Raw genomic sequence first — 27,841 nt, 5'->3', positions numbered from 1 at the left:
AATGCAGAGTTTCCCCAGGTGCCGCAGTACCACATGGCACAAGATGTCCTTATTCAGGTATCGCAGATAATTGCAGACTTTGTAAAACAAGGAGTTTTGAAGGAAGTATTGAGCAGCCCATGTAATTCACCAATAATGAGTTTGAAAAAGCCTTGTGGGAAGGTTCGAATTGTGCAAGATTTGAGGAAGATAAATGATATTGTGGTGAAGTGCTGCCCCATAGTACCAAATCCCGCAGTGATCATGTTTCAGGTTCCGTGTGATGCAGAATTGTTCACAGTGGTGGACCTTTCACAGGCATTCTTTTCGGTGCCTCTTCATGAGGACAGACAATTTCTCTTCAGTTTCAAATTCCTGGATAAGCTATACAGTTGGTGCAGAATTTCTCAAGGGTTTTCTGAGTCACCATCCATCTTCAATCAGATATTAAAGAAGGACTTGGAGTCATTAGAACTGCCTTTCAGTTTGACTCTGGTGCAGTACATTGATGATTTGTTAAAAGCGTCCAGAACAAAAGACGACTGCAGGTATGACACAATTGCCTTACTAAACCATTTGGGAAAGAATGGACATAAAGTATCCCCAAAGAAGCTGCTGTACTGTCAGAAAGAGGTGAAGTACTTAGGGCACTTGATTGAGAAAGGGTCTAGGAGAATATCAAAAGAAAGGGTGACAGCCATACTGCAGATGAATCCTCCGACAACAAAGAGAGATGTCAGAATGTTTTTGGGAATGGTGGGCTACTGTCGTCAGTGGATCCCCAATTTCTCGATTATCTCTAAACCATTGATAAAACTGACAGGCAAGGAAATTAAGGATGACCTGAGTACCATCATTTTGTCTGAAGAAGAGCTTGAGGCACTCATGGAATTGAGAGTGCATGTGCAGGACGCCAGCTTTGGGTATGCCTGATTACACAAAGCCTTTTCTACTGTTTTGTCATGAACGTGATGCTTGTTCTTTGTCTGTCTTAACACAGGTCCATGGAGGTGCAAACCGTCCAGTAGCATATTTTTCAGCTACCTTGGACCCAGTTGCAGCAGCCTTACCAGGTTGTTTGCGTGCAGTTGCAGCAGTTGGTCAGAGCCTCACACAGTGTGAAGGCATAGTGATGGGACATCCTTTGACAGTAATGGTTCTCTATTCAGTTGAAATTCTGTTGACCCGAACTAAGACTCAGACCATGACAAATGCTAGGCTAACAAGATATGAGACCATTATATTAGGGTCTCCAAATGTCTCTCTCAAAAGGTGTACAATATTGAACCCAGCAACTCTACTTCCTATTGAAAACGCTTAGATTAGTAATACAGAGGAAGAGGAGCATGATTGTCTTGAGGTAACAGAACTATGCACCAAACCCAGACCTGACATTAAGGATACACAGCTAGAAGAAAATGATTGCATTATGTTTGTTGATGGATCATGTTTGAGAGACTCAGACGGAATATTGAGGGCTGGCTATGCGGTGTGTACAATCACCGGCATCCTAGAAGCTTCCTGGCTCGAAAGAGTGTACTCTGCACAAGTGGCTGAATTGATTTCCCTTACTAAGGCATGCCACGCAGGTGCAAATCTGAAAGTCACTATCTATTTTGACAGCAGATACGGATTTGGAATAGTACATGATTTTGGACAATTATGGTCACAGAGTGGTTTCATGACCTCTTCTGGCTCACCAGTGAAGAATGGCGAACAAATTAAGGATTTGTTGCATGCGATTCAGTTATCTCTTGAAATTGCCGTGGTGAAATGCAATGCTCATGTCAAGTCACAAGACTTTGTGTCAATGGGAAACGGCTATGCAGATCAAGTCGCAAGGTTTTGCGCATTGAACTGTATATCGTTCAAGGAACAGTGGGAGCTACTACTTGAAACTGAAAATGAAACCTGCCTAAACTTTGCATTAAGAGTGGTTGATACATTAGATTAGCTAAAATCACATTAGGGCCGTGCTAGCAGAGAGAAAAAACGCTCCTGGCAGAGAATGCAATGTGTACAGAGGGCTGACGACTTGTGGGTTTCCGAGGAGGGGAAGTTGGTCTTGCCCAACAGTCTTCTGTCACAATTTGCAAGGCTTTACCATGGTCAGGCTCACCTTGGAAGAAATGCAAAGATCAGATTGTTCAAAGTAGATTGGCTCAATCCAAAATTCAGACAAGCTGCAGAAGTTACTTGTCACAGGTGCATCATCTGTCAACAGATGAATGCGGGAAAAGGGACTGTGGTGACTTTGAGCCACATAGGGAGAGCTGGAGGTCCGTTTAGCAAGATGCAGATGGATTTCATTGAAATGCCTGTGTGTGGAGGCTTGAGGTACGTGTTGGTGATTGTGTGTGTGTTTCAGTCATTGGATTGAAGCTTACCCTACACGAAGGAATGACAGCCTCACAGTAGCAAAGCTGTTGCTTAGAGAGTTAATACCAAGGTTCGGATTTCCGGTTTCTTTAGAATCAGATAGGGGCAGACACTTCGACAATGAGGTGATTAAGCTCTTGTGTGCTGCATTGGACATTGAGCAGAAGCTGCATTGTAGCTACCGCCCTGAAGCATCAGGATTAGTGGAACAGATGAATGGTACCTTGAAGTTGAGAATGGCAAAAATGTGCGCAGCTGCCAATATGAAATGGCCAGATGCATTGCCCTTAGTGCTGATGTCAATGGGAAACACACCTGATAAGAAGACAGGACTATCCCCCCATGAGATACTCATGGGTATAGCTATGAGATTGCCCGCGGTACCTGCAAATGCTCTTGTGAATATCACGGATGATATGGTGTTGGACTACTGCAAGGGTCTGGCTGATGTGGTCCGCTCTTTTTCTCACCAGGTGGAGGCTAACACATTGCCACTGATCAGTGATCCAGGTCACACCCTGCAAGCCGGTGACTGGGTGGTTGTCAAGAAACACGTGAGGAAGTCCTGTTTGGAGCCGCGCTGGAAGGGGCCATATCAAGTAATACTGACAACAACTACTGCTCTGAAATGTGCAGGTGTTCCAAACTGGATACATGTCAGTCACACAAAGACGGTGACATGTCCGACTGATGAGGAACTTGAAGTTTCCGACTCAACAACTCCAGAGAAGGAAGTCTCAGGGCCGGAGAATATTCAAAGGGGAACTGAGACTACAGGAGAGCCCACTGAGAACGGCTTAGTCCCTCAAGCAGTAAACGAGTTCGAGAGAGGTGACTATGAGCCTATCTCAGTAAAGGCAGCAGTTGATCTAAGTCAAGTTGAGGTTCTCCCAGAAGTAGACGGATACGGGTTAGAACTTGAGCCCGTTACAGACCCTGAAGACGAGGGGGAAAGAGCAGAGGGAGATCAAAGCACACCGACTCCTGAGCCACTTGCAGGTCCATTAAGAGAGAGAGCACCATAGTACAAGAGGAGGGTGCTGTTCAGCGTGCTGAAAAGCCAAGCAGGAAGAAAACGCATAAAGGTGATAGCTGGCCAAAGAAACAAGCTGCAAGAGAAAAGTCCATTCCAGGTGAAACAATAGAGGATGAAATTGATACAACCAAAAGGGAGGATCTTAGTGAAGGGGAATTACAAAGCGAACGTCGACTGAAAAGAAAAAGAGTCGCGAACAGAAGGTATGCAGGTCCTGAATGGGCATATGCAACAACATCTGAATGGCAACAAGAGTTCTTAGCGTTCTGTTTTGATCGAGAGGTACCAGGCCAATATTACAGCACCTGAAAACAATCAGAGAAAGAGACTGTGTTAAAATTTAAATTGAAAACTGAAAAGCTGAGAAAGAGACTGAAAAACATATACCGGATGTGACACTGATAACCTGAATTGACACTGAATCCCGATTATGACAAGCTGCTAACCTGATTTGACAAAAGGGGTCCTGGGGTGAGTGGAACGCTGTAAATACACGCAGAAAGAAAGAGAGACTTTGAAAAAAAAAAAAAGGAGAGAGCTTTAAAATCATCCTCAAGTTAATTGTTTGTCTTATATCTTCTGCTATCTGATTCTTTACAGATCATGGCTTACACTAGAGGTAGTAGCAAGAAGGGTAAAGTGTGTGGTTGGTTGAGTATTATATTAGGTATTGTGTGCGCAATAATAATTATAGGTGTGATTGTGGGAATGCCTTGGTTGGATAAAAAGGTGACTAACAATGCTTCAAAACCTGAGACTGCTACACTAACACCATGGGAAAAGTTTGAGCAGGATACAAAACATTTGCATGAGGGAACTAATTCAAAGGGGGAACTTTCTACTAATGTCTTCTATCGCTTGCTGAATGAATATGTTGATACAATGGAAGCAAGAAACTGTTACGTGTGCACAAATATTCCTTCATCAGTACAAGAAGGGGTCACCTACCATAGTTTGCCTCTAACCTACGGGATAAGCTGTAGTTTGCTACTAACAAGATTCTATGACCAGGAACATGTGCAGTATTTTTATTCAAATCTAGACATAGGGGGTCATTACGACCTCGGCGGTCTTTTTGCAAGACCGCAGAGGGAATGCCGTGCGGAAGACCGCTTGTGCAGGCGGTTTGCCGCTTGCCGTATTATGACTGTTGGCTGCTCTCCGTCGTCATTCCGACGGAGAGCCACCAACAGCCATACTTGCGGGTGGCGGGGAAGTCGAGGTTGCTCCACCTCCACCGCCACGCCAACAGAACACCGCCCAGCGAATCACGTCCTGTGAGTCGCTGTGGCGGTGTTCTGTTGGCGTGGCGTGGTCGGCGGAGCTGCCCCCATGGCTCCCGTCCCCTCTCGGAGGATCGACGGAACAGGTAAGTCGATCGTCCGTTAGGGGAAGGGGGTGGGGGGTGTTGTGTGCGTGCATGGGGGTGTGCGTCTGTGTATGTAGAGGGGGTGTGTGAGTGCGTGTATGCTTGAGGGGGTGTTGTGTGTATGGGAATGAGTGCGTGTATGGCTGTGGGTATGTCTGTATGGATGTGTGCGTGTATGTTTGAATGTGGGTGTGCGTGCCTGACAGTGTGTGTGGCTGTGGGCATGTATGTCGGGGTGTGTGCGTGTGTGTGTTGGTGGTGCCTGCATGCGTGTCGTGTGGGAATGGGTGATGTGATGTTGGGGTCGGGGTGGGGAGGGGGGCCCTGACACCTTTGGGGGGTGGCAGGGGTGGTGGTGGGTGTAGGGGAGGGAGTCAGGGTGGGGGTGGGAGGTGGGGGAGACCCCTATCAGTGCCATTGAATTTATGAACATGTTAGCTAAAGAGCATAGTATAAAATTAGTTAGAGGTTTCTTTGAGCCGACACTAACCTTTAGCACAGCTTATGCGCATCGCAATAATTTGACCTGCCTACTAACACCAGTGGAGAAAAGCTTCTTAGATCACACTGATGTTAGACGCAAAGCACTGAAGGAAAGACTAGAAAAGGGGTTAGAAAAACTCACATATGCAAATGATTATGCTTACACCACAATTAAAATGCAGGGCAAATTAGCTACAGATGCATTACATGTAGGAAGGCTTTGTATATATAGACCGAAATCTGATCATGACACTTTATTTGTGGGAACGAGTGAATGCAGGCATGTGTTTTTGTTTCAGAGTAAGTAGACATTCATGTTAAATGGACAGGATCCAACGATCCCTGGGATCTATTATATAAGTGGACTTGATGCTTATTACCGTCTCCCTAATGGATGGTATGGAACATGTTATTTGGGAATAGTTTTCCCAAAGATTTACCAGATTGATGACTTAAAACAAATACCTAAAATGTCTGAATTACAACATGCTAGACAAAAACGAGAGACAGCGGCTGCTGTTGTTGGCGACATAATTGGAGCCATAATTCCTTCAGTAGGGGTTATCGTAAACTCCATAAAGATTTGAAAGTTGTCTACTATTGTGGATAACATGCTGACAAATTTCACAGGGTCTATACTCTTGATGGATACTGAACTTGCTGCGGAAAGAGCTATGACTTTTCAAAATCGGCTTGCTTTAAACATTCTTTTAGCAAAGAGCGGCGGAGTCTGTAAGATGCTTAACGAGCGTCATTGCTGCTCGTTCATTCCTGATAATAGTAGAAAGATTAGAGGTATGCTTCCTAACCTAACTTTAGATAGTGCAAATTTGAAGGAACTCGAGGAACCTGGAGTTTGGGAGAAAGTTGGAAAGGGAATTGCCGAAGTAGGAAGTTGGTTTAGTAATATTTGGAATGGGGTCCTTGCAAAAATATTAGGAGGTCTACTAATTGTCCTGATTTATTTATTGGGTTTATGGGGAGCATGCAAAATTAATGAAAGAATGAAAAGAAATTGGACAAAACGGAGCAAAAGAAATGAAGAAAATGAAAGGGAGAAAATGTTCAATGGAATTTGGGAAAGTTCACACAAAGGGCAAGATGTTGAAATATCCATATGTGCAAAGTGAAAAATTGAGAGTGGAAGGTTGAAAAGGGAAAGGTTTGTATGATAACTAGGGTCATCAGAGGAGGGACTGAGAGAGCGTAGCTTATATAATCTATATTAACATGAAATGTTTATGAACTAATGCATAATAATGCCGCATAGAAACTGTATTAACCTGTTTTGCCAAAACGTTCACTTGAAATGTGACCACAGGGAGTGGCCGCCAATGTATACGAGGACTAATGAAAATGACTAATATTTATGAAATATTGCATTTAAATAGTTTTATACTAATTATTAATGAGTTTGTTATTAAACTTTTTGCTAATAAATCTCGTAGGCCTTAGTTAACATGAGTCGAGGCCTAGCTGCCTGACTCTCATATTAAATGTATTTTTCTATTGTGCAGTGTGCTGACTTGCTAAAGGACATGAACTCTTGTTTTTTTTCCAAAAACTAGAAGCTGATTGTGACTATAGTAGATCCGTTCTCATGATATTCATATTGCTTGTAGAAATGTACTAGCTAAGTGCAAAAAGTGTAGACTAATGTTAAATACAAGGTCGAGTACAGACAATGGAGCCACTGACCGAAGATGTGCAAAGAATTACAAAAGGATGAAATCATACTGGACATTCTACCTCTGAAGACGTCAATCATATGGACCAATAAACTGCCTGAGAACTAATGCGGGGTAGAAGATTTAATGACATAATGTGTTTTTAATTGGCTAAAGATAGTGGGATGCAACCTTTGTCCAACCAGATTTTAGGGGAATGTACAACAAAAAGGGGATAAAAACCCCTGTCACCAGAAAGTGAATTAGAATTAGAGAGTAGGAAACTAGGAGAGGGGGAGATGCTGATGCTATATTTTATGATCCAGAAACGTTGTCACTTTTTTTAGTGACTGGCTGACTTATCTAGAACCATACTTGTCCTTAGATTTGCCCTTTACAATTTACCTCCTTATGAGGGAAGTGCCCCTTTTCCTGGAGCTGAATTACTGATGCTGATTCAACTGATGTCCTGAAGACGAAGACAGAGCTTGATTGCTGACAAAACTTGGAGGGTAACTATATGACAATGAAATTGTGATTGTCTGTTTGCTTTTCCTTTCTAGGTACCAACTGCTCTCTTTTGACAGGAGCCATAGTTAGATGTTTTCCCAGTTGGTGTTACGAAATTGTTTTGCATGAAGCCCAACATGCCAATGCTAATTAGAGGTTAGGTGAGGGGTTCACTAAAACTGACGCAAACTGACAAATGACTGAATCTATGCCTTGTTGAACAATGCGATGATATACTCTGCTAATGATAGTGTATGTTCACGCCGTGCTATATTCTAATGTTTGTGATTCTTGCCTTGATGACATTTTATCAGAGTTGCCATATTGTGACTATGCTAATGTGTTTCTTGGTTTTGAGACTAATACATCTGCTAGTAGTATTGTAAACAATAGGGAATAAATATCACTAAATTCATACTAAACTGGTGTGGTTATTCATGACTGCAAGGTCAGGGTGGTGTCTTGAGTTTGATTAATGACCTTGACTAAAGTGAAATGTTATTGTGATAAATATTGATGATATTATTGACGGATTGATTGATATGTTGATTAGCTATCTCGTCCAAAGGTGTCTCTCAACAGGGTCAAAAGATTCATTGGCCTAAAACGAGTCCCAAATGTGTAGAAATTTATCATAGAGGGACGCGTTAGCAATATAATGAGGTTTTCCCTTCTGCCCTCTAGGTGCCGCACCATGTCTGAGATGCTATCGCTACAAATAAACATTGGTGCACATGCAAAGCTCTATGGCACATCGGAAGTAGGTCGCGTGTATTACATATAATGATATTCCAAAATAATGTTTCTTGTCTATTCCACTGGTTTTATTACAGCTAATTGTATGTCAGTCTTACAAAAGTACTTAGAATTCGTCGATCAGAGTTGGGTTCCGGTGCAGTGCACCGCAGTAACAAAATAAGTCTGTTGTGAACGCGTTTTGACTGTAGCCGAAGAAGTTTGTCCCCGTTCGCTTCCTGTACCCGGGTAAAGATGGCGGCGCAGGACAGTGATGCGGAAGAAGAGGACTTCGTTACATATGGGAAACCTCTCGAGCCCCTGGAAGAAGGTAATTCCGACTGACTCGAGATGATCAGATATTTCCCTCCATCGGCTGCGGACTTCTCTTCTAGCGAACGCTGTGAGACAGTCTGCCAAGCACTGCCTGAAATCTATTACTGTTTACCCACGTGACTGTAACACGGAGCAGTGCAGTTACATTGCAGCATTGTTCTTTCACTATTTAAAGAGCTGGAGAGAGTACACATTTTTCAGGTTCACGCGCGAGTAGCTCGCCGAGTCCATGTTCAACGTTTGCATTCTGGGGTGTGCAGTTTGTTTATTCCACTATAAACTTAATAATAATACAAGTACCAGGACGCACAGAAAAAAAAACTGGAACAGGTTAACAGCCCACGCATGTACCTGGGAATATTCAGGTCTCCACTTATGCAGCTGCAAAAACGTATGCAGATGTATTAACGAGGGCAGACTTGAACGTGCAGGAACAGTTTTGAGGTGGTTGATTATGTGAGAGGGGTCTAGCCAGCATCAGTAAAAGATGCTGGCTGTGACCCATGGAATGACAGGAACCGTGGCGACGCCAAACGTGAATTGGTTGTATTTTTCTATCTTAGGAGTAAAGTACAGCAGTCTCAATGGGCATCATAGAGGAGAAAGTCATGGGGAGAAACTGCAACGGACTAATGAGGAGGGTACACAATCAAAGAAAGACAAAATAGTAAATACTGCACCATATGACATTCCTCCGGGGCAGAGACATTTTCCTCCCACTTCGTATTCTAGAGCTCGTGAATGATTTTCTGTATATTTTGCCTTCTATCAGTGTAATGCGATGATTGTCTTCTTGCTTGCTGTTACGAATGTATTTTCTCTGCAAATGTGACATCCTGTATTTCCATTTCCTTTTTGAGATTTACTCTAATAAAAAATTGCGAAACAAAAAAAAACACAATAGTAAATACAGAAAACAACCCAGTATGTCTAACCTTAATGTGCACAAATGCTGTTTTCATGTGGTATCGCTTTAAAACCATACTTGTTGGCTTTGTCAAAGCTAGGAGTCCTGAGGCTGAACAGCACACGTCTGCAGTAGTACACTCTGTAATTATGTTTATCTTATTATGTTTGATTTAACATTATTTGCTAGTAGGATCGGCCTTGCACACTCCTTTTATGGCATATAACTAGAGATTCTGTCAAGAGACGCCTAAGCACATTACGATGAGAATTTTTTTTATTTGTGTAAGGGTCGAAACAAAACAACAGAATTAGGGGATTGTTTTCCCCAAAACTTTGTCATTTTCAAGAAATGGGCATGTCTGGACTTATGCTCGTGGAAATCACTATACATCCCTGAATGCTCACATAGTGTGTAGATAACTTTGTTTTATTATCACTATACAACTTTATATCTTGATGTATTATCTTCCTTATACATTTATACTCTTTCTATGTAGTTATGTGTCTATACATTACTTTACCCTACTGTAGAAGAAAAAAAGAAAAAATAACCTATGACTGGCTCCAATGCGCTACTCTGTCTCATCCTATACTTCTCTCAATATATCCTCTATCGCCACTCTGGCTCATCCCAAATCTCATTCCACTACCATGAGCTCCAGAATAACCCTTTCTAGACTCTTCCTTCCTCTATCCCTCCTTTGACTCATCCCAAACATTATTTTACTACTTTGCTCTCCCTAATCCTTTTCTAGACTCTTCCCTCATTTATCCCTCCTTGGAGTCATCACAAACTTTATCTTACTACTGTGATCTCCCCAAAAACCCTTTCATTATCCTATTCAATCAAATGAACAGACTCGCATGTCCACAGCTCAAATTGACAACTTATATTTCCCTGTACTAATCCACCAATAACCATTTTTGGGTTCTGGAATAGCGTGCTACTTGCCAAAAGTGTGTCAACTCCTTCTCAGGGGTAGTAAGCTCTATATAAATACAAAATTCATAACACTTGCACTGCTGAGCACTGTGCCAACTTCACTCGTACAAATATTTCTATATAGCAATCAATCAATCAATCAATAAATTTGTTGAGCTCGCTATTCACCCGGTAGGGCCTCAAGGCGCTGGGGTGGGGAGAAGGTGCTACTTCTCGAAGAGCCATGTTTTGAGGCACTTTCTGAAGGACAGGAGGTCCCGGGTCTTGCATAGGTTGGTGGGGAGGGAGTAGGGAGAAGGACCTGCCGCCGGACGTGGTGCAGTGAATGCGAGGGCGAGGTTGGCGGAGCTGGCGTGTCGGCATGTTGAAGTTGAGTCAGTCGTTGAGGTAGGCCGGTCTGGTGTCGTGGAGGGCTTTGTGAGCGTGGATTAGGATTTTGAAGATGATTTTTTTTGTTGATGGGTAGCCAGTGTAGGGTTCTGAGGTGGGCTGAGATGTGCTTGTGGCGAGGGAGGTTGAGGATGAGACGTGCTGAGGCGTTCTGGATGCGCTGGATTTTCTCTGGAGCTTGGCTGTAGTTTCCGCGTAGAACTGTATTTGAATTCCTTCAAAAAACGTTTTGTCTACAGCAGAAAAGGCTTCCGTAATTCTTTTTGCGTTATGTCAAATTGTGGATAACGTTATAACAGGTCTCCATATGGTGTAGAAACTTGGTTTGAATGAGACCCTAGGAACATCTATATTAGCTTGCATACAGCTTTTCTGCAGCAGGAAATCCAATTCAGGGGAGGTGAAGATGGCAGCTGTGTAGTATGGTTGTTCGTGGTGTATTGTGCAGTGTGATGCCGAAATATGGAGATATTGGTGATTTTTTTTATTTTCTATCAAGTCAGCGATTTCAAGGAGGACTGTTACCGAGACATACAGCGACGTCTGGTGCTTCTTTCTCTGCGCTGTGCCTGAAGGCCATCGGATTGATTACCCTGAAGGGGATATGGCGCTTCTATTCATCGGCCTAACACAATGCCTCCCAAACCTGCGCGAGGAGCAAAGGTTTGCAGGCCTGCACCATCGGAGGCATGGCAGTCCGCCTCTGTTGGGGAGCAAAAAGGAGGCTGGACACCCTTCCAGGTGTCCGCGAGCACCTTATACACAAGGAAATCTACCCCTATCTTAATTCACCCACCGTCCCCCAGGGAAGCAGATTCCATTGAAACCCCACACCCTGCAGCAGTTAGTAATGCTACATGGGACAGCGAGGTGAGCATGGAGAACACAGTGAGGGCTTTGCAGTCGGGGAGCCTTGGAGGGGAGGGGCCACAGGGGTGGGGAGGTTGGATATCATCATGCACAGTTCAGACACACGGTGAGCCACAACAATATGGTTTTGCAGGGAATGCGGCAGCACAGATATATCAGTGGATGAGGGAGCTACCCAACCCCCCTCCTGAAGACAACAAGAACAAAGCACTTAATGACAACAAACAACTCCCAATGTAATTATAGCCCATTCTAGTAGCAGGTAGGGGGATGGAAACAGAGACTGTGGAATTTTTTTTTTTTTCCCTTATCGGACATCTCGAGTTGGTCAGGGGGTAAAGAGGAGGAAGTGTCAGATTCAGCAGAGTCTAGCAGTGGGGAGGGGGGAAGCAAACCCCAAGGCCTCAGAATACATCCCGAAGTCTGCCGGGATAGGCCCGGTCATGAGGAAGAAAAAGAGAGAAGGTGACAAAGCAGCTGGAGGAGCCTGAGGGGACAAGATCTACTCTGGGACTATTCAACAGGGCTGGCCCTTGGTGACATTGAATCAGGCAGCAAGCCAGTGAATGAGATGGAGGGGGGCATCTTGGAGGAGGTCTCACTTAGTACTATATATCAAAGTATTATGGCACATAGAGATGAAACCAGATCGGAGAGCCGTAAAACACAAGCAGCTTGTCGCAAAATGCAGCTGGCTATTGTAGGAAAGTACCATCTTGCCTGCCATGTTACCCCCATATTTCAATGTATATGTTGTTTTAGTGTATGTGTCACTGGGACCCTGCCAGCCAGGGCCCCAGTGCTCATAAGTGTGCCCTGTATGTGTTCCCTGTGTGATGACTAACTGTCTCACTGAGGCTCTGCTAATAAGGGCCTCAGTGGTTATGCTCTCTCTGCTTTCTAAATTGTCACTAACAGGCTAGTGACCAATTTCACTAATTCACATTGGCATACTGGAACACCCTTATAATTCCCTAGTATATGGTACTGAGGTACCCAGGGTATTGGGGTTCCAGGAGATCCCTATGGGCGGCAGCATTTCTTTTGCCACCCATAGGAAGCTCTGACAAATCTTACACAGGCCTGCCAGTGCAGCCTGAGTGAAATAACGTCCACGTTATTTCACAGCCATTTACCACTGCACTTAAGTAACTTATAAGTCACCTATATGTCTAACCTTTACCTGGTAAAGGTTGGGTGCTAAGTTACTTAGTGTGTGGGTACCCTGGCACTAGCGTTCAGGGCAAATTCCCCGGACTTTGTGAGTGCGGGGACACCATTTCACGCGTGCACTATACATAGGTCACTACCTATGTATAGCGTCACAATGGTAACTCCGAACATGGCCATGTAACATGTCTAAGATCATGGAATTGTCACCCCAATGCCATTCTGGCATTGGGGAGACAATTCCATGATCCCCGAGTCTCTAGCACAGACCCGGGTACTGCCAAACTACCTTTCCCGGGGTTTCACTGCAGGTGCTGCTGCTGCCAACCCCTCAGACAGGTTTCTGCCCTCCTAGGGTCCAGCCAGGCTTGGCCCAGGAAGGCAGAACAAAGGACTTCCTCAGAGAGAGGGTGTTACACCCTCTCCCTTTGGAAAAAGGTGTCAGGGCTGGGGAGGAGTAGCCTCCCCCAGCCTCTGGAAATGTTTGATGGGCACAGATGGTGCCCATCTCTGTATAAGCCAGTCTACACCGGTTCAGGGATCCCCCAGCCCTGCTCTAGCGTGAAACTGGACAAAGGAAAGGGGAGTGACCGCTCCCCTGACCTGCACCTCCCAGGGGAGGTGCCCAGAGCTCCTCCAGTGTGCTCCAGACCTCTGCCATCTTGGAAACAGAGGTGCTGCTGGCACACTGGACTGCTTTGAGTGGCCAGTGCCAGCAGGTGACGTCAGAGACTCCTTCTGATAGGCTCTTACCTGTGTTGCTAACCTGTCCTCCTTCCTAGGTAGCCAAACCTCCTTTTCTGGCTATTTAGGGTCTCTGCTTTGGGGAACTCTTTAGATAACGAATGCAAGAGCTCATCAGAGTTCCTCTGCATCTCTCTCTTCACCTTCTGCCAAAGGATCGACCGCTGACTGCTCAGGACGCCTGCAAAACCGCAACAAAGTAGCAAAGACGACTACTGCAACCTTGTATCGCTGATCCTGCCGCTTTCTCGCCTGTTTCCTGGTGGTGCATGCTCTGGGGGTAGCCTGCCTCCTTTCTGCACCAGGAGCTCTGAAGAAATCTCCTGTGGGTCGATGGAATCTTCCCCCTGCAAGCGCAGGCAACAAAAGACTGCATCACCGGTCCTCTGGGTCCCCTCTCAGCACGACGAGCGTGGTCCCTGGAACTCAGCAACTCTGTCCAAGTGACTCCCACAGTCCAGTGACTCTTCATTCCAAGTTTGGTGGAGGTAAGTCCTTGCCTCCCCACGCTAGACTGCATTGCTGGGTACCGCGTGATTTTCAGCTGCTCCGGCTCCTGTGCAATCTTCCAGGATTTCCTTCGTGCACAGCCAAGCCTGGGTCCCCGACACTCTAACCTGCAGTGCACAACCTCCTGAGTTGTCCTCCGGCGTCGTGGGACTCCCTTTTGTGTCTTCGGGTGAGCTCCGGTTCACTCCTCTTCCATGTGCCTGTTCCGGTACTTCTGCGGGTGCTGCCTGCTTCTGTGAGGGCTCCCTGACTTGCTGGGCGCCACCTCTGTCTCCTCATCCAAGTGGCAACATCCTGGTCCCTCCTGGGCCACAGCAGCATCCAAAAACTCTAACCGCGACCCTTGGAGCTAGCAAGGCTTGTTTGCGGACTTTCTGCGTGGGAACACCTCTGCAAGCTTCTTCACGACGTGGGACATCCATCCTCCAAAGGGGAAGTTTCTAGCCCTCTTCGTTCTTGCAGAATCCACAGCTTCTACCATCCGGTGGCAGCTTCTTTGCACCCTCAGCTGGCATTTCCTGGGCATCTGCCCACTCTCGACTTTGTCGCGACTCTTGGACTTGGTCCCCTTGTTCCACAGGTACTCTCGTCCAGAAATCCACTTTGGTTGCATTGCTGGTGTTAGTCTTCCTTGCAGAATTCCCCTATAACGACCTCTGTGCTCTCTGGGGAATATAGGTGCACTTTACACCTACTTTTCTGGGTCTTGGGGTGGGCTATTTTTCTAACCCTCACTGTTTTCTTACAGCCCCAGCGACCCTCTACAAGCTCACATAGGTTTGGCGTCCATTTGTGGTTCGCATTCCACTTTTGGAGTATATGGTTTGTGTTGCCCCTATACCTATGCGCTCCTATTTCAATCTACTGTAATTCTACATTGCTTGCATTACTTCATTTTGCTATTACTGCATATTTTTGGTATTGTGTACATATATCTTGTGTATATTTGGCATCCTCATACTGAGGGTACTCACTGAGATACTTTTGGCATATTGTCATAAAAATAAAGTACCTTTATTTTTAGTATATCTGTGTATTGTGTTTTCTTATGATATTGTGCATATGACACCAGTGGTATAGTAGGAGCTTTGCATGTCTCCTAGTTCAGCCTAAGCTGCTCTGCTATAGCTACCTTCTATCAGTCTAAGCTGCTAGAAACACCTCTTCTACACATATAAGGGATAACTGGACCTGGTACAGAGCGTAAGCACCCCTTGGTACCCACTACAAGCCAGGCCAGCCTCCTACAGCTATCCAGAAAGTGGCTAAATTATGTTCTGAATTTGCTGAGCAGATGGGGGAGGTGGAAAATTGTATATCCACTGTGGAAGATGATCTGTTAGCTCAGAAGGAAGCATCTAGGGCCATATGTACGAACACATTTTCCCATGGACATAGAATGGGTAAAACCCTTTAATAGATCTGGCCCCTAGTCTGTTAAAAGCACAGGTCGAAGACACACAGTGGAAGCTTGAAGACTTAGAGAACAGGCTGAGGAGTAATAATCTCATAGTGATAGGTATCATGGAAGGAGTTGAGGGCTCAGATACTTGGCGCGTTGTGGTTCAGTTGTTTAAGGAAGTCTTTCCGGAGCTCTTGCAGCGGAGCTAGGAGATTGAGGTCCAAAGGGCACACAGATTCCCATTTGTGCGGAAGTCCAGACCAACACAAAAACAGACCCAGCGCTATACTGATTTATCTAGGAAACTTTCTGCTACATCAATCCCTCTATGACAGAGGTCTTCAAACTTTTTGATGCCGGGGCACCCTCTTAAAATATTTTAGGTGTAAGGACCCCCTTCTGATAAAAATTTCTAGAACCTGGTACTCCTCATCATCAACAACAATAATAAACGTCCCCATTTCCCACAGCAAATCATTTTTACTGTGAGGAAATAATATTAAACAGTGTTTAGCAAACCAAAGGTCAGTGAGTGTGGGGGCGTTGTCAAGGGTGTGACTAAAAACAAAGGTACTCATTTATGAGGATTTGGCATAGGAGAGTGCCACAAGTCTTCTTGCTACACTGCCCCACGCCAATACAAAAGGGCAGGAATGCACCGTATTTATGAAATACAGTGCATTTCTGTCCTTTCCCCCGCGCTGGGGTACAATTGTTGCCTAGCGCCAATATAGGCAGGATTGTATTTGTGCAGGAAGGGGCACCTTCCGGCACAAAAACAATCCAGAGAGGCATTGTACCTCTTTCTATATGTGTGTCAGAGAGCAACACACATGGAAAGAGGAAAAAACAAGGAGAAATGAAAACATTTCTCCTCATTATGCCTGCTCTGGGGAGGCGTAATGTTTTGGCACTGCTCCAGTTTACGTGATTTTGTAAATCTGGGGCAGCGTCAAAATCCATGCGTGTTGCATGGGAACACCCACCACTACTCCCATGGAACGCCTCTTCGACGCAAAGTTAGGCAATGCAGCTGTTTTGCCTTTCTCCATATCTACAATGCCATTCAAAGCCACTCAGGAAGGCTTTGCGTCACCTCATAGGTATGACTGAGAGGCTTGTGCCACTGGAGCATCAAAAAAAAGTGATGCTCCAGCAGCGCAAGCCTCCATAAATAAACTCAAAACATTCTCTACATTTTTTTTTTAGGTCTTTCACTGTCAGGTAGCTACATATAAAATAACAGCCAGCTTAAATGAGAAATAAATAAAAAAAAAGTTGTTACTCATTGGTAAATGCACTGTAGTGCATTATGAAACCTCTATTAGTTAATGCACTGCAGAGGTCTGCGTGTAACCAGAGAGCGACAGAACTAAATCTTGGTTAGTGAAATTGAGAATAGTGACTTGTGTATTTTTAGTGCCATGAGGTCACAGCATGTGACAGAAAGCACTGTGAATATGTGAGGCATTATTGTATACTTGCATCACACACAGTATAAGATAGGCCACTACAAAAAGGATAAAGATAAAACTGTGGTTCCAAAATGTAGATTTAAGTAATACCAGAGCATATGCAATACCTTATTTTTTTAATAGCTGTCCCTTCAACACCTCCAGGTGAAGTAAGCACTGTGGAAATACAATTACAATTAAGAGCATGCACTTCACAGCTCAGTTGTTAACTCTTTGCACTACCCTCAAAAAGAATAAATATTTGTGGTCCCAAAGCTTTGTGTGATTCGATCATTTAAAGCTGCTCCCAAGCACCCTTTACATTTGCAGATGAGCTCGTAGAGCACATTTGCATTTCATTCAGGAAGCAGACGCCCTGGGAAGGCCTCCTTAGCTGTCTGTGCAGCTTTCACAGCACTGGAGACTCAAAGTTCAGCTGAGGCTTTTTGAGGATTGCTGGGGGAATGCGGGACCCCCTTTCCAGGACTCCACGGCCCCCCTGGGGGTCGCGACCCCCAGATTGAAGACCTCTGCTCTATGACCTAGCTCGACCAGATCGAAAGAAATCGTCTAAGAGATCTGAGTTTTTTTGTCAGGCCAGATTCCTGTCTAATCATGTTTGAGAAGAGGTGGCGTTTGCATCGTCTGAAATGCAGAAATAAGTTGAAGAATTTCTGATGAACCCAGCTAAACTCAAAATTGTGGTTAAAGATAGCTCTTACTTCTTTACTTCTGAAAATAAGGCCAAAGAATTCTTGGAGACTTTGTAGTTGGGCTGAGAGCATATCAAGACGAGGGGAGGATCCTCTTAATGTGGTAATAAGGATGGACGAACAAAATGAAGAATCAAAAGAAGTAAAGTGATAAAGTTAATGAGTGTAAGACCAGGTTTTGGGTCAGGGAGCCTGCACTCCATCACAAATGGATCCCTATGATCCAAATGCACTGGGATTGGCGAGGTTAGGGGGTGGGTATGTAGGGGCAGGGTACTTGGTAGGAGGGGGTGCACAGGTACAGGGGAGGGAGATGATGGGGTCAGTTCTGATTTTTTTTAAACAGGTCAGGTATTTTTGGAGTCTTAGGGGGCATTTCTAAAAGCTTCTTCAGTCAGAGTTTGATTCTGCATTTTAGTACGTGACAGTAAATGACTGTAAGGAGCAATGTAATTTGGGGGGACCAGCTCTGTATTTGTTCTATCAATATCTGTGGATTGAATGATAAAGATAACTGGCAGAGGACGGGATTCGGTCTTAAGGCTTTACTTTCAGATATCATCTGTATCCAGGAGACTCCTATCCCCCTGGGAGATGCGGCAGGTATTTAAGGATCTAGGCTTTTTGTTAGTAGTGTGTTCTGAACAGTTGTTTACATCCGGAGGGGTGGCAGTCCTCGCCAAACACACTCTATGCATTTCCGGGTGCTCAACAACAGATAAGTTGGGTCGTTGAGCTATTGCGGAGTGTAAAGTTGGCTCCTCTCGATTTACTTTATGTACAGTGTATGGGTCTAATGCTGATGAACCAGTGATCTTTGATACATTACACTGTGACCTGACCCAATGGCCTTCACCGTTGGTTATGCGTGGGGATCTTATTGTTCACTTAGTGGTTGGCCGTGAGCCTCTGTGTGGCCAAGAGTATGTAGGACAAAAGCCAAGAACATTTCGCGCTCTGGAGCTGTTGGTGGCTGTCATGGGTTGACGGACATATGGGTTGACAAAAGACCCTGGGCCTGGGATTTATGTTCCACTCTGTACCACATAGTAAGCTGGTTCGATTGGATTACTTCTTTGTGTCTATCTCCGGGCTGTGGGAACCAATATAGAAAGATTTCCTCGATTGCTATCGGATCATAATCCCTTAGTTCTTGAGATTCCATTACTAGGGTTTTGTAGACTGCAGGGGGTGTTTACTTTTAATAGGAAACTATTGTTGGAAGATTCCTATATTGAACATATGCGTCGCTGGCATAGGGAGTTTTTAGCAATCAATAGAGGCACTACTTTTCTCACGGTTATGTGGGATGCTCTGAGGGCGGGGATCAGGGTAGAGACTCATAGTTTTGGTCTGTATCTTCAAGAGAGGAAGAGAAGGGATATGCAGAATTTGTATAGGGTACTGGCCGAGGAAGAGCCAACCAGGGAGCTATTAGAAGGTTGTGTCACCCTTCAAACTCCGTCACAGGTAGATAAATAAAAGGCCAAAATCAATCAAGGTTTTAAGGCAGAAATTGCACAGAAATTTCAAGTTTACAAGGCACAATCCTATAAATATGGGGAATCTGCTGTTATGTTACTTGCAATGAGGATTAGACAAAATGAGGCAAAGGTGTTGATAAAAGCAATTAAGGACCCTACGGGCAATATCATAGAAGATTTACCAGGAATTGTTAGGACCTTCCAAGATTATTATCAAGCTCTTTATTTAGAGGAAACAGATCTTCCAACTGTTCGGCCTGGGGAATATCCTCAGGGGACAGACAGAGACAGGTTGAATGAGGTAGATCAGGCTTGGCTAGACTCACCCATTACTTTAGTTGGGATTGTGGTGGCCCTAGATTCACTGGTGGTAGGGAAAGCTACCGGTCCCCGATATTATACAATTGTAATTTTATGAAGTCTTTTCGGAATTGCAACAAGATTTGCTTCAGCTATTCCGAATAGCACAGCAGGGGGATGACCCTGCCTCCTGGGGAAAATGCAAATATAGTAATCTTTAGGAAGAAAGATAAATCGCATTTATTGCCTGGGTCCTATAGGCCTGTATCTCTATTGAACGTTTATGGGAAAGTGTTTGCAAAAAATCTTGCATCTAGATTGGGCAGTTATATCCCCATTAGTCTCAGTTTGGCAGTATGGATTTATTCCTGGTAGAGGGGCGGTCAATAATATCAGGAGGGTGATTACATTATTTGATATAGCCACTGTTCAAGACTTGGGCTTGATCTTATTGAATGCGGAAAAAGCATTCGATCGTGTCTCCTGGAATTTTCTGGTGGTCAGTGCTGGAATATAAAGGCTTTGGGGAAGGGTTTATTGGGGCAATTAGAACATTATATAAGAATCTGGAGGCTAGACTGCGTATAGCGGGAGTGGATTCAGATAGGCTATGTATTACAAGGGGAGCAAGGCAGTGACGTCCTTGTTCACCTCTGATATTTGCCCTCTATGTAGATCCCTTTAATACCAAATTAGAACAGAGCACCTGTATTAAACCCGTAATTCAACACTCCATAGGGTCTAAAGTAATCGCATATTCTGTTGATGTAGCGATTGTCTCCACTGATCCGGTGTGGCTGTGGTAGAAATTGAGAGCCTCGCTAAACAGTTTGGGGTGTGTTCAGGGTATAAAAGTAATGTTGCCAAAAACGCAGGTTATCTGTACAAACTCAGCAGGTCTCATAGACCAGCGGGTCCTCCCAGGTGCAGTCTACCTGGTATATGAATAACAGCTGCAGTTGGCTGCTTTGTAGAGATTAATATAAATATGGCCCCTATATTGGACAACGTTAGATGGGATCTTGAAAGAATAGACTATCTGCATTTTTCTCTCGTAGGCAGGAGCAATGTGATTATGATGCTCATATTACCAAAGGTACTTCTGGGCTATCCCCTTAGAGATTGGTAGGATTTGGCTTAGGAAGTTGAAGTTGCTGTGCCTCAGGTTTTTATGGGGTTATAAAATACCAAGGAGAGCTGGTAAATGTATGTCTATGTCAAAGGGGCGAGTGGGATGGGCAGTTCCGAATTTTACCCTATACTATTGTGCTTGTGTGTTGCAACATATGACACTAATTGTAACTGGGATACTACTGAGCTAAGCAACGCAGAGGCTCCAACTATATATGAAATGTTGTTGGGAAGGAAGCGAGGGAAAGGTTTTTGATGACCCTGAATCCTAGATACTATTTAAAAAAAATACGCTTTAAGGTTTTGAAGGCAGCTCATAAAGTATGGACTCAACTAAAGCGGTGGCTTGCACTTCGAAAGGTTAACTACTATACACCTACCTCAGCATCAGATGTGTTGCCCTGTATCTTTCAAGACTAGGTAATGGAAAGGTGGAGGTTGAAGAGGCTCTCAAAGGTAGGGGATTTTTATAACAATGCCCGGGTTCGCTCCTTCTTAAATCTACATGAATTTTATGATTTGCCGAAAAGCGATTTTTTTTGTTGTTGTTATAAAAAGATATTTAAAAATTCAAGATTTTCTTTGTAAGAATAGTAAAACATTGAAGGATATCAAGTAAAGAGTCCGCTTATTGAGGCTGTTAGGCAGAGACGTAAGATTGGCCATATTTACAATCTGTTGGCACAGACACAGTGTGATGATCTAGAGGCACAGAGTGCTAAATGGTGCATTAGACTTGGTAGGGATAAGGTGAAACTTCAGAATTTGCTGGCCCTTTGTGACAGGGTCTTACTCACTGCTAGCCTGAGGAGTCAGCATTTCATGACCATCTTTGATTTATTTTACACCCCCTCTAGGATTGCCAAATGGGGAAGAGATGTAAAGGGCAGATGTAAGTGCTGTGGTGCAGAAATGGCGGAGCTTGTCCACGTGTTTTTCACCTGTCAAAATCTGGACCATATTTTGCAGTCCATTGCAGAGTTTCTGAGCGATATCCTCCGGCAACAATTGCGGGTGGATTCTCAGTTGTTGATTCTAGGCTTAGTAGAACATTTTGGTGGTCATACTACAGCAAATAAAGATGCGCAGCTGATTTTTATTGCAGTGGCACACGTCTGCATTGCTGCGGATTGGCTAAAACCCGAGCCCCCAACTTTTTCCAGTTTGAGGTCGAGAGTTTTGGCTATATATAATATGGAGTTAGGTTTATATAAAGTTAAGGGGCTCAGAAGTTGCTATCAGGGTAAAAGGATCTGGGCTCCGGTGGCTAGGTGGTTAGCTGAAGCATAAATCGGTTGACGGAGTATCCCCTATCAATGTTTGAACTGAATTTATTTTTCAAGGAGACGTTTTATATGATTGAGTGAATGTCTTTCTTGATATTCTGTAATGTAATGCATGCATATTTGCCTTTACCATCACTCATTCCATTCTATTTTAGTCCTATCTTGACTCTGGCCTGTTTTAATTTAATGAAATTGGAAGTACGAACTGAAGAAGAAAAAAAAAAAAAAGGAAATCTGATTCAACAGGACGTTGTGCTGAAGGTATTCAGCTTTGTGGAGCTGTTTTCGGGCTAAAGCCTGCTAGGAAAAACCAAGCTCCAAAAGAAATGACCAAGTCTGAAGGTAGACATCTTCACCGAGCGAAGGCACCAAAAGTCTCCAGCCAGCGAGGTGCCTACCTTGACTGCAAAATTCCTACCAGGTTGAACCTGTTTTTTTTTTTTTTCTGAACCGTGCTCCATAGCAGTCAGCCTTAAATTGTGCCTAGGTACTGGTCAAGCACAACCAGATGACTGCGGTTGACACTTAAAGATTTTTTTAACACTTTACGAAAACAAGTACAGTAACAGGAGGCACCCGCAACCTGGTGCTGGAGAAACATTGGGACAAGCGCATGAAGGCTACTTTCCTAATCTTCTGGACTCCCTCCCGCTAGGCATCCCCTGGGCCACAGCCCCTCATTACACATTTTCAGATATCGTGTGTGTCTTCCCCGCCCCCCCACCCAACGACCTCTCTCTCCTCCGGGTGTGTATTCCATCCACCTACCCTTCCCACTCAGAGTCTTTACCTTCCGCAGCTATCCAGGATCTCACACCTTTTTGAATGTCCATGGGCATACTCTTGTCAGGTATGCTAGTTTTTCAGCCCTCATGCTTCATGTTCATTTCCCAGGTTTGCAGAGCCAGTATTCCATCTTGCCCCTTGTATCTAATTACATCTCGTGGGCCACCCTCAGGGCTATATTACAGAACAGTAGAACGGTCCAACTTTTGTTCCTTTCAGGTGCCCAGTGTCACTAGTTGTGGAGTAAGCTCTAAAGTAAAGTCTAAAACAGCGCTTTTAAGATTTTTGGCACTATTTTTATGTTTGAAATTTAAACATTTATAATTCTGGTTTCCCATATTGAATCTTTGTCATTTTAGTGTCATTTTATCTATGAAAATATGCTGGATTTTTCTTGACTTGTGTTTTGACCTTATTACTGAATAAACACTTTTCTAATTGCCTCTAAGTTAAGCCTATCTGTTCTGTGCCTTAGGTACCGGGGCCTGTGCTCATGTTAACTTAGTAACTTTAGTGATTCATCCTAAAAATGTCTTACAGTGATGCTCAGAGGTGGGATCCAGGACTTGTGATTTGCAGCACCATTCATTGATTTCAGTTAAAATAAGAAATCCCTTACGTATTCTGTTTTAAAAAAAGGTTAGATTTTTAATTGGCTATTTTTTTATTAAATATTTCCCCTCAATTGCCTTCCTATCCTCCAGTTTTGCCCCTGTGATTTTCGAAAGAATGGAAGTGTATTAGAGCATCATTGAGAGTTTCAGCATGGCAGATATGAGGAAGCTGGGGAGGGAGAGGGGGCTTAGGCTGACAAAGCGATCCAAGAAAAGGGACTACCAGGTAGCCCTTAGAGCATGAGAGGAAGTACGCATGCCTCAGTACACTATCCAGGAGCAAAAGGTGGATGGGTCTGAGGAAGAGGAAGAAATTGAAGAGGAGAATGGCCTGCTAGATGCTTCAGTCCCAGAGGAGGTGGTGCCTACAGGATCCAGGCCACCTGCCTTGTTCAGAGAAGGGAGCAGTGTTTCCTTCAGGGGTCTGACCCAGTCAGAGATAGAGGACTGGGAAGCAGAGAGGAACATTTAGCTGCAACAGGCTACACTTTCCTTTGAGGACAAGAAAATGGCACTGGAGGAGAAAAAACTAGCCTTGGAGGAGAAAAAGGCCTCGCTGGCTCATGAAATAAGCCAGAAAGGACTGAAGCAAAGAGGTACTTTGAGTTCTGTGTTGATGGTGGCAATGAAAGTGAAGTGCCTAGGTGTGGCAAAAGAGTCCACACCCCTAAAGACTGCCTGATGCCAAGCTGTGTGGTAGAGGCTGACATTAATAAGTGGTTTGCAGCATATGTTGTGGCCCTGCATATGCATAGAGTCCCAGGAGGAGGACTGGGGGCTAATCTGTGGAAGCACATGTCAGTTGTTGGAGGGGTACCTTGTAGGCTATAGAGGTAGCTGACTAGATGAGATATGTCCCCTTGAAGGAAGTTCTTATCACCAAGTTTGGTTTGTCCCCTGGGAAGTATCTCCTGAGTTTCAGAGATACCCATAAGCAGCCACACCAGTACTTGGTAGGGAACCACAAGAAAGGTGGATCAGGTACCCCTCAACAGAAAGATAGGGGGAACAGGGAAAACCAGAGGGAGTTCTCTAAAGGCCCCCAAAAGAGTTTCCTCTCCTGACCCTGTGAGGGGTGGTGTAGTTGGAACAAACCCATGAAGCTTTACCAACCCCAGTGCTATGATTGTTTCCATTCGGGGTACAAGAGAGAAAGTGCCACCTGTTCCAAAAAGAAGCAGCCCCCACTGGTGGGCCAGCCCCATGTAATGCTATCTGTATTTAACTAATGGCTCCATCTGGACCACTGACCATTTTGTACTTAGCTTAGCTTCAAACACCGTCACATTGGTGGTGCAGGCATTTTTCCATGCACAGCTTGTGAAACGTGTTTTTCGCTTCTTCTCAGCAAGAACGGGCACATAACATGGTGGAGTAGGAATGGTAAGCTGTAGCAGGCTGAGCATGTTTATGATGAAGCAGGGAACAGCTCGGTCTTGAAAAAACACAGTGAGATGTGGCCAGTCTCTAGTGTGTTCTTTTCAACTCTAACCTGGTATGGCCAGCGTTTGACAACAACTTACTTGATGGGAGGAGAGATTTCTAGAAGGACTCCTCTGAGAAGGAACGCCTTGTTCAGAAAGTACTCCCATTGCAGGCATTCTCCCTTTTTTCGGTTGTCCGGGTTCCACAACCTGAAGTTGGCAGACAAAGGGATGATGTCGGTGTCAAGCCCTATGGTGATGCATTTTTAATTCTTATCTTTAGCTTTGCCTGCATGAATACATAGTCATCTTATATATATATATATATATATATATATATATATATATATCACACCACGCTATTCTCGGAATGCGGGAGCACAGCACAGCGGTCCTGGAGAGGCTCCGAGGCACCCTAAATATCCTTCATCACTCCTTAAGCATAACAGGAGAACCAGGACACCTCTGGTATAAGGAAATCAATTTATTACAGCACAAAATCCAACGCGTTTCGGCACCAGCCTTTATCACGGATAGATTGTTACCATATTCTTACACATATATAGCCCACATTTATCATAGACATAAAAGACGGACAAAACACCAAATAAAACCCATTTAGATTACAAAAACATGGCAGCCATCTTAAAAAGTTCAATTACGACATAAATAAGCATTCATTTGTGTAAAAAAACTTATGTAAAAAACTCTGCCTGTGTGTTTTTAACTACAATATTAAATAAATTAATCACTGATATTCATCGAAGTATATGTAAGGCATCAGTTAAAGGCTTAATGCAATAAATACAATTAAATGTTCTCTATTTCATTAAATTATATACACATATTTTCTAACTATGTCTGAAACTTTCTATCAGACTTAATAACACCCAAGTGGGTATGCGTATTCAAAGAAAGAGATCATAAAAACAGGGAATTCCAGTTCTTCATATAGGGACTCCCCATCCTACTGATGTCCTTAAAAGTTTTCACTCCTATATTTTCATATCAGATAAGATTAATAACACCAACAAATAAACGTATCAACTTACTTGTTATACAGAAAAGCTAACTAAAAATCCCCCACAATCTTCTCCATTGCAGACATAAATTTAAATAAATATGCTAAATACCTTAATGTCATAAATACTAAAAAATACTACACTCCTAAGATAAGCCACCATATTACCCCAACCTACTAAAAGTGAATAATACCTATCACCGATGGATACTGAACTCCTCACTAGAGTTCAACCCCACAGGTTCCAATGTATCAAAATCTATTATGTATTTTGAGTCCATAATTCGTAATAATCTCTCTCTGTTGCCGCCCCTTTTGCTTGTCAACACTGGGTCAATAACTACAAACTTCAACAGATTCTCATTACCAAAATGCTTGTTGAAGAAATGTCTAGCTACCAGATAGTTTCTATCATAATTTTTAATAGCTCGTCTGTGCTCAAGAACTCTCTTTTTAGCACTATGAATCATGCTTCCCACATACAGCTTATCGCATGGACAAACCAAGCAATATACACAGTATGTTGTATTGCAGTCAAAGCTTCCTTTGATCACAAAATGTTCTGTTCTTCCTGGAAGTTTCAATTTCCTTCAACTATTACTGGTTTTACACATTTTGCATTTCATACAACAGGAGAAACCTCCTCCTATAGTACTCTTCATAGTTCCTTTCCATGTCACGTCATTACGACACAAATCGTCCTTTAAGGATCTATTTCTTCTGAAAGTTACTTGGGGGCTGTCATTGATCCAATTACTCAAAACTGAATCAGTCTGCAAAATATGCCAGCTCTTATTCAGGATGGACCGCACTCTATAAGACTGATCACTGAAGGTTGTGATGAATCTGATGAGATCATCATCCTTCCTCTGGGTTTTGTTTACCCCATATAGAGCATCATCTCTGCTCAAATTCTCCACTTTCTGTCTTGCTTGATTTATAACCTTAGCTCCATAACCCCTGTTTTTAAATCTTTCACACATCACTTCACACTCCTGATGAAAATCAACTGTCTCACTACAATTCCTCCATGCTCGCAATAACTCCCCAAAGGAGATGCTCTGAATCAGGGTCGCCGGATGGGCGCTATGAGCAAATAACAAGCTGTTCCCAGCTGTTGCCTTTCTATACCATTTGGACACTAAACTTCTGTTCCTTACAAAAATCTCCACATCTAGATACTCTATATGACTGAAACTCAAATGTTCCGTAAATCTCAGGTTGAATTCATTGTCATTCAAATCCCGCACAAATTGCACAGCTGATCTTTCATCTCCCTTCCAAATGACAAAAATATCGTCGATGAAACAACACCATAAGACCACATTGGTGTCAAACTGACTAATCGTCTCTGACACTTGTTCCTCCCACCAGCCCATAAACAAATTTGCATAGCTGGGGGTGAAACAAGTGCCCATAGCTGTCCCCTGCAGCTGTTTATACAAAGTGTTATCAAAAATAAACAAATTGTTTTTGAGACAGAATTCAATCATAGTGCACAACATTTCTGAATGAAAGAACAAAGATAGCGATCTCGCTCTGAGAAAGTGTCTAATAGCTCTAACCCCCAAGCCATGATCTTTGCTTGTATATAAGCTGGTAACATCAAGGGTTAATAGTAAAAAATCATCTTCCCATTGAATGTCCTCAATGATTTTCAAAAAATGTGTGGTATCTCTCACATAAGATGGTATTGATTCTACAAAGGGACGCAGAAAATAGTCGATATATTTCGATGTATTCTCCAAAAGGGAATCCATAGCCGAAACTATGGGTCTACCTGGCGGGTTGACCATATCCTTATGAATCTTAGGCTGAAGATATAATATTGGGATTTTCGGATGATCACATTTGAGGAATAAAAATTCATCCCATTCGATCATTCCCTGATCTTTCCAATCCACCAGCATATCACGATACCTCTCATTCATTACTTTAACATCTTCCCAACTCACTTCTTCATAACATTGAGCATCGCTCAGCTGCCTTATTCCTTCTGCCACATATTTAGTAGTATCCTGGATAACCATATTACCCCCCTTATCTGATTGTCTAATGACAATAGTATGGTCTCTTTTCAAATCTTGAAGGGCTTGCCACTGTTCACCAGACAAATTCCCATTCCTCCCATCCCTCCTACCATATCTCACGTTAAAAAACATCGAGGGCATCACAGTGGATAGCAGGTATGAAGGT

The 27,841-nt window shown here is 43.7% G+C and overlaps 1 protein-coding gene across 1 annotated transcript in view; it reads left to right on the top strand.

The window, feature by feature from the left end:
• The first annotated feature begins 8,350 nt into the window (after window positions 1-8,350).
• The window catches only part of GPATCH1 (G-patch domain containing 1), a 258,011-nt gene continuing 238,520 nt past the window's right edge, over window positions 8,351-27,841 (top strand). The window contains exon 1 of the mRNA XM_069216538.1: window positions 8,351-8,489. Coding sequence (XP_069072639.1) covers window positions 8,414-8,489 — 76 coding nt within the window. The 5' untranslated portion in view covers window positions 8,351-8,413. The remainder of the gene's footprint in view (window positions 8,490-27,841) is intronic.

The sequence above is a fragment of the Pleurodeles waltl genome, chromosome 12 (genome assembly GCF_031143425.1).
Source record: "Pleurodeles waltl isolate 20211129_DDA chromosome 12, aPleWal1.hap1.20221129, whole genome shotgun sequence".
NCBI classification, from domain to species: domain Eukaryota; kingdom Metazoa; phylum Chordata; class Amphibia; order Caudata; family Salamandridae; genus Pleurodeles; species Pleurodeles waltl.
This window is presented reverse-complemented; position numbering and strand designations above follow the sequence as displayed.